At 37.4% G+C, this 7,726-nt stretch overlaps 1 protein-coding gene across 2 annotated transcripts; it reads left to right on the top strand.

Annotated features, from left to right (window-relative positions):
* Positions 1 to 5,414: 5,414 nt before the first annotated feature.
* LOC147625806 (uncharacterized) lies at positions 5,415 to 6,502 on the top strand. 2 transcript variants are annotated; one of them, XM_086817833.1, is made up of 2 exons: positions 5,415 to 5,574; positions 5,892 to 6,502. In XM_086817833.1, the coding sequence occupies exons 1-2, from the start codon at positions 5,557 to 5,559 to the stop codon at positions 6,393 to 6,395; spliced, it is 522 nt and encodes a 173-aa protein (XP_086673959.1). In that variant the 5' UTR covers positions 5,415 to 5,556; the 3' UTR covers positions 6,396 to 6,502. The 2 variants fall into 2 exon arrangements, with proteins under 2 accessions (XP_086673959.1, XP_086673960.1); XM_086817834.1 differs by lacking the exon at positions 5,415 to 5,574 and adding an exon at positions 5,586 to 5,716.
* Positions 6,503 to 7,726: the final 1,224 nt, after the last annotated feature.

Here is a 7,726-nt window from a genome sequence, read left to right as displayed (position 1 = left end):
GGGATCATGTCTTATTTTCACGAGAGTGTGGGCTCATGTCCTTGTAGACTCATGTCTCGTAGGCTCATGTCACATCTACGTTGACTCACATTTGTTGGGCTTATGCCTAATTTTCACAAGACTATGGGCTCACATCCTTGTAAACTCACATTTGGTAGGCTCAAGTCACATTCTTGTAGACTCACATCTATTGGGCTTATGTCTAATTTTCATGGGACTATGGGCTCACATCCTTGTATATTGACATCACATTCTTATAGACTTGCATCTATTGGGCTCATGCCTAACGGGACAGTGGGCTCACATCCTTGTAGACTCACATCCTTGTAGACTCACATCACGTCCTTGTAGACTCACATCTATTGGGCTCATGCCTAACGGGATTGTGGGCTCACCTCCTTGTAGACTCACATTTATTGGTCTCATGTCTGATTTTCATGGGACTGTGGACTCACATCTCCCACCCCAAGAGGTGGTTTTTTTGGCCTCGTTTTTCATGTTTTGTGTGGTTTCTTGTGGACTTGATGATGAGGGGTGATTAAGGTTTAGAATCTTAACCAAATTTAAACAAGTGATTGAGTTTTTAAATTAATTTTGGTTAATTTTAAATGCTCAATACTACTAATTTCACAATGTATGAGCATAAATTATAAAAATGCATGAATAAAATTTACAACTTTTTCACTCTAATCCACAAAAAATGGAGCTTGTAGGTTATATTTTTTGAGTAGAATACACTCATAATCACAAATGCCAAGTTTCTTAGCTTAATATTACAAATCAAACCCTTTTAGGCTTCAAACTCGTGCAAATCACTAAAGAAATAAGGGTTTTTTCTCTTCCAAAGTAATAGAATGACCTAATGCAAACAAGTATAAAAAACAAGCTTGAAAATAATAACTTTTACACATCCAAGGTTCCAAAATTGTATGTTTTTTGGAGTGTGACCTCCTAATCAACACCAAGTAATATTGGGTGATTCTAATATATTGGAATGGATGGAAAAACCTAGTAAAGCCCTTGGCTAGTCCTTGTTTAATGGCACCAAATATGTTCAAGATAATAGCAAGTTACCTTAATCTTTGCCAAAACTAGTGTAGTTTGGTCTCTCCTTAGAGCCGCCAACAAATGCAATGCCCAAATCTGGGTGTGCTAGCATGTCTGCAACTTCCTCACTCCGTTGTCACAATGGAATGATTTCTTGGCCATTGAGTGAAGGTAGAGCTTTCCTTGCCTAGATAGAGGCAAATAAGAGATAGCCTTCACGAGATGATTCTCTTTTGGTGGTAGAGAAGAAGCTGAAATAAGGATAAGCTTACACTCAATTCTATCTAAGCAAGAGCGTCATCAAGCTATCCAAACATCCAACAAAACTCAAGTAAGTGTAGAGAGTAGAGAAGAGGGAGAGCTCATAAGTATTCTATTAAACTCAAGTAGAGAAGAGGGAGAGCTCATAAGTATTCTATTAAACTCAAGTAGAGAAGAGTGAAGAAGCTCAAATATGGAGAAGCCTACACTCAATTCTATCTATGTAAGAAAACCGTTAAGCTATGTAAAGAAAACTCAAGTAGAGAAGAGAGAAGAAGCTTAAATAAGGAGAAGCCTAAACTCAATTCTGTATAAGCAAGAAAACCATCAAGCTATGTAAAGATCCTACAAAACTCAAGTAAGCAGGTGAGTAGAGAAGAGGGAGAGCTCACAAGTATTCTATTAAAAGGGAATGAATGTGTTGTCAAAATTGACTTACATACAAATGAATTGCTTTCACACTAGGCCATACAAAACTTCAGAAGATCCATTAGTACTAGTTCGAGTCTTAAGCAAATATGTACATGAAGTTCTAGTCTTAAGCAAAAATGTACATGAAGTTTGCCGCTTCCCTATTTGGTATTAAGCTCAAGTAAGACCGCTTCATTGATTCCAACATCATCTTAGAAAAGATAGGCTTCCGCTATAGCAATGATGAGTAATATGACAAAGTGCCTTACGCGATAGGATGGGCATGTGAAATCGTGTTTAATCTTCAAAGTGGTTAACAAGGTGACAACATGGCATGGTTATACTAAGGTGACAAAAAGGGTTTACCAAGTGGAAAAATCTTAGCCCTTTAACTTATCATTAATTATTAGGCTAAATAGCCTAGATTATGTTAGGACGAGGCCACTTGGATACATTACACCTTGGTGACAATGACAAAACCATTAGTGAATTATGATTTTTAGTAGTACAAAATTTGTGAAGGGGTGGCTTTAAACATAGTACAACTACATAAAAGGTGATGTCCATGAAATGAGTGAAATCTAGTGTTGAGCTCTAGATTACCAAGTGTAATTAAAGCAAAATTGTTGACTAAATGCAAAGACCAACTTATTGCTATGGGAAGATTTGATAAAAAATAAATGATCTTTTTTATCTACAAGCTTGTGCACTTTGTAAATATTGGAATATGGATACTACTATTTCTCCATATTCCAAATAGTAGTATAGATTCAATCTTTAGGAGGAGGCAAAAATGAATGCTCTTTTAGTGCAATATTCATAAACCTGCTTTGCTGTGATTCTTCAAAAAAGGGGGGTTTGAATTATAATTCTCTTGTCATATTCAATGTAGTGGAAAAGGAGCATGGATGCGCATGTTTAACCTAATGATTCTATTTAAGGAATCTTTGAGTGTAAACAAAAGTAATTACTATAATAAAGTGGCAAACTCGATTGTATTGACTTTTGATTTAGATGTGCATTATCAAAAACTTGCCATGACATTTGTAAAGGGGATGAAGCTTGTGTCGTGATTCACCTAATCAAGCTTTTTGTAGAGGGATTAACACTAGCTAATGATGCATTTAAATCTTTTTTTCTTTTTCATATGGAGAGGGGGTGGGAGGAAGCTTAAAGATTAAAAGAGGATAGTATTATGACCATAGTTACTTTTTGACGGGTGTCATGCCCATTTTTGAGCATTTTGGCCTTAAAATACTTGCAAATTTTTAAAATGCCCGACTGAGATACAAAAAAAAAACTTGCTACATTTCACCGAACCTGTTAATTGTGAAGTGCAAGGGTGTCGGTCGAAAATCAAGCCTGATTATGACGCAAATAAGTGATACAAGTCCTTGTGGAAGGATGAGGTGTATAACCATGTACAAGGAAGCTTTATCGAAGTGAGCATAAAGCTAGGTGGCCAACTCACCTTGAACCAGCTTTTGCTATATTTGCCTATGGTGGGGAATGGGATGCCAAACCTATTTGAGTTTTATTATTATTATTATTATGGCCAAAAGGTTTTGGGCCTTTCTAAAGCTTTTTCGACTTTATGTTTTTTTTTGGCACTTAATGCTATTATACGGATTTTCTCAAATCCCAATAAATGAAAAACTAAAATGTAAATTATAAAGCCGTTCATTGGTTGCTGACAGATAAGGTAATAATTTCAAAACTTAAAAGCACAAAAGAGATCCCTTTGCCAGCTAGGAGGGAATCTTCACAAATATAATTTGCATATATATATTATATATATATATATATATATAAAATTGGCCACAGTATAATTTCAGGACTGGCTTTGCATGAAAAGACGGTAGTGCTTTTTTGGTTGATCAAAAAGGACATATATATATATATATATATATATGTCAATCAATTTCTACGGTTGATTTCAAGCTCCATCGGTTGGATCACGGAGGATTTATTACACATTTATTGTTCTGTGTAATTTATACGGTTGGACCATATGATACCTCGGAAAAAAAAAATCATAGATAAACACCAATTTTTTTATACGGTTGGACCATGTACGATACCTCGAATTTTTTGTATAATACAATATCTCTCGTTCTAATTTTTATTTTTTTTAAAAGATACCTCGAAATTTTTTTTTCATAGATAAACACCAATTTTTCTTTTGAATGAAAATAAGTTTGATCCATATTATATTAACATCAAATTATCATCGTTACACTCCGCACAATGAACAATGTAGCATATATACTATAATATAATATAATAATAAAAACACTTATATATATATATATATAAAGAATGTAGCATATATACTATAATATCTTATAATAAGACTTAAAAAACACTAATAATTTGGGAGAAAACTATGTTTTCACGTTGGGTATACCATATCCTTTTTTTTTCGTATTGCGAGGGATATTATTTATTTATTTATTAGTGAGGAAATGGACAGAGCATAGCCTAGTTAGGGGATCACTATGTAGAAATCCCATATAGTAGAAGTATTTAAAAAGTCCTTTATCCTTACAATTTTATAAGTATACAACCCTTCTATAAATTTTGAGATGATAAAAGTAACCCTTCTACTAGAAAAAAATTTTAAAACTTTGTGAATTAAAAAACACCTTATGGTTTTGTAACTCTACAAGGCAATAAAACCCCTTCTCTTGAACTCAGGTCATGTCTTACATGTATAATCTTTAATAACCTCATGGAAAAATTTTACAATGTCTCCATGTTCGCACCATCATCCTCTTGCATCTTATGATAAACCATGATGAGATGTTCTCCACTTTACTAATGAGTAGCTTGTATGTCACATTCAACCATAAAGACATCACTCAAAGCAAGCCTTTTGGGGGGTGCAGGTGGGGGTGGGGTTGGGAGACAATTTTAAACTTATATAGCATGTGCACACATGCATGTATTTAATATAACATGAATCTTGTTGCATACAAAATTTTACACAATTGCTTACCCCCTTTTATAAGTATATTGTTTATACCCTAAATTTCAAACCCTCATATGAATCACTTACATTAGATATATTTTTTTATAATTCTCTCTTGCATTGCATGTATATCTCTCATTAAAAAAAAAAACAAAGTAATCCCCTCATAAGCAAACAAGAGCTTGTTGTCCCCCAAAAAGGCCTACTAAACATCAGGGCTCTTATTGGGAAGAGGAGGAGAAGGAGGAAGAAAAGGGGGGTGGGAGGGTGTGTGCACACGCACGTGTGTGTGTGTGTGTGTGTGTGTGTGTGTGTGTGTGTGTGTGTCTAGTCTCATTAAAAAATATGCAAGATAGACTTATAGAAAATCCTTATATTATATAAGGGGTTTTTTAATTTGAAAAGTGAAAAATTCCATACAAAAGGGATACTTTTAGCATCTCAAAATTGATTTTATAATTGATAAAAGCCTTTTGGTGGGTGAAATGGAGCAACAATATCCTTATTGATGTTGCAATTAAAAATTATTCTTCTCAAAAGCCTGATGAGGTTGATAATTTGGACAGTGATTCATCATTATTGCTCAATGTAAGCATGTAGTATGCCTACAAACAGGCCACTAAGCAGCACAAAAGCAAAGGACATTGTCTTGGTGCACATTCTCATGTCCCCCTTCATTAGATTTACGGTTGCCTCCCACCATGGCCAGCTCTAGAGAGGTGTTCCCCACCCTTCACATGAGTAGAAGCTTTTTCTAACCTCGTAACATTTAAGCCTGTTTTTGCACTATAAATTGGAGCTCATTTGCCCCCAGCTCCAACAACATAACGTACTTCTCTCTCTCTCTCTCTCTCTCAATACAAATTATGGCCACCGCTGTTGAGGTAACCCTTAATAATCTCATACTAGATTTTGTTAGCTTGCAGGGTTTTGGGCTTAAGTGGATAGTTTAGACTAGCTAAGCTTATAGGCTGAGATCATAGTTTGAAGCAAATCAAGCTTTACTTGATCAGGCTGCTTATGAGGGTTAGATCCTTGAACCCATGAGATGGGCAGTTTGTGCTTTACAATCTTAATTACCAAGCTAAGTTTGATTGTAATCTAGATAGGCATTTGATCATAGATAACAGTCTAGATAATATATACTTAGCATGGCATGGATTACTAAATGTTGGCTAATTATTTCTGGTTTGTTTGTTAGCTTTCTACAACTGTGATTGCATCGGAGAAACCCATCGATACAGTTGAGGTGGTGGAGGAGCCGGTTGTTGCCGGAGAGGTGACGGAACTGACGGAGCCGGCAGTACAGGCTGATGTTCCGGCAGCTGTGGAGGCTCCTCCAGCGGATCCGATTTCCGACGAGAAAGAAGAAGAAGAAGCCACCGTTACCACTACTGAAACGGTGGGAGATGAAGCTGTGGAAGCCCCTATACTCAATAATAATGAAGAAGAAGAAGATCCTGCAGCAGAAGAAGCAACAACAACAACAGCTGAAGAGGATCAGGCCGTTGCTGTTATCCCTGCTTCGCCTGAACCTGAAGCTTCATCAGAAGAGGAAGTCGTTGCAACTGTAACTGCTTCAGCTGAAGAAGCGACCACTGCGGAAACCGAAGCTGAAGCTCCCATTGAGTTTGCCGATGATGCAGAAACTAAAGTTGATGAGCCTCCCAGCGCACCTTCGGTGGAAGAGAAAGCATCTGAATAGAAAGAGAGAGAGAGAGAGAGAGAGAGAGAGCTGATGCCCTTTGGTACTTTGAATTACTTCATTGTTGTGATTGTATTACCAGTAATCAACTATCTTATTTGAGCGCCTATTGTCTGTGCATGAGAGCGCGTGGTTGTCGTCCGTGTGTGCGCGCGCGCGCACCCGAGTGCGAGAGGGAATGCACAAGCCTCAGGCTTCACATCCTTGCTCTTCTCTATATTATCTTAAGGAAGAGTTTCACAAAGCTCTCACGTGGCAAGAATTTGGAGGTTCGGGAAAGGGAGGAGAAGGTTTGAGTAGAATTTAAATTTGGAGTCTCAAAAAACGTGCGAAGCACGAGTTGCCCACTAGTCAAAGTAAATTATACTTCGAAAGTTTTTAGCTTTGACGCAAGGAGCAAAGCATTCCATCTCACTTTAGAGAAGGAAGCGTGTTCTTAGCTCCACTAGCAAGTCTATTGATTTCTATGAGGGCAACTTGTGCCCCAAAGAGGAATCTTGAGAACATCAAAGATGCATTTACTAGAGTCCGGTGTTTACTATTACCACTCGCAAAACAACCTCTCCCAAAAGTCACCCTAATGAACCACCAACTACGTTGATTGAAATTCCACAGGGGGATGAGAGAGAGAAGAGTAAGAAATAGTGTAAATTGAGCCCTTGAAGGCTCAGATTCTGCCAACTCAATTTCTAAACCATTATGCCACATAGGATGATGTTTACCCGGTCTACCAAGCCATAGTGTAAAGTCTAAGTGCATACCCATAAGGGTAGGGATATTAATGTTCTTAGAGCTAGGCAAGCTTTGCAATGGATCCACTGCAAAGGGACTCCATCCTGTGGGGCTGAGTGTCCTATCAAGAGGGCCTTGGTTGTAGCACCATAAGTTTAGCCCACCATTGGCACCATTTTGCACAAGATGTGGCATATATCACATGTACAAGGGGCAATCCTTGTCAAAACCAGCCCAAGATCTAAAACCATTTGAAAATCTCAACTTGCTAAGTGTGAGACATGGGTATGTTCATATGCAAAGCCAAAGAAGAGTAATTGTGCTCATGCAAGCATGTAGGCCAAATAGACTTCAACCTCTCAATCACAAAGAGCTCATGGGTAAGCATGAGTAAGCATGAGTCTATCCATCTGGTGAAATATTAATGCCAAAGAAGGGTAGCATGCTCATGCAAGTAGGATAGGGTTCCAACTCTTAATCACAAAGAGCTTAAGGGTAAGTACAAGTCTTGCTAAATTGATGAAATCTCAAAACAATGTGTGATAGGTCAAGATGACTAGGACGCTGCCTCAAATGTTTTATCATCATCCTCTAAGGAG

This window comes from Cibotium barometz, chromosome 23 (assembly GCF_041138505.1).
Source record: "Cibotium barometz isolate CiBa-2024 chromosome 23, ASM4113850v1, whole genome shotgun sequence".
Classification (NCBI taxonomy): Eukaryota; Viridiplantae; Streptophyta; class Polypodiopsida; order Cyatheales; family Cibotiaceae; genus Cibotium; species Cibotium barometz.
This window is presented reverse-complemented; position numbering and strand designations above follow the sequence as displayed.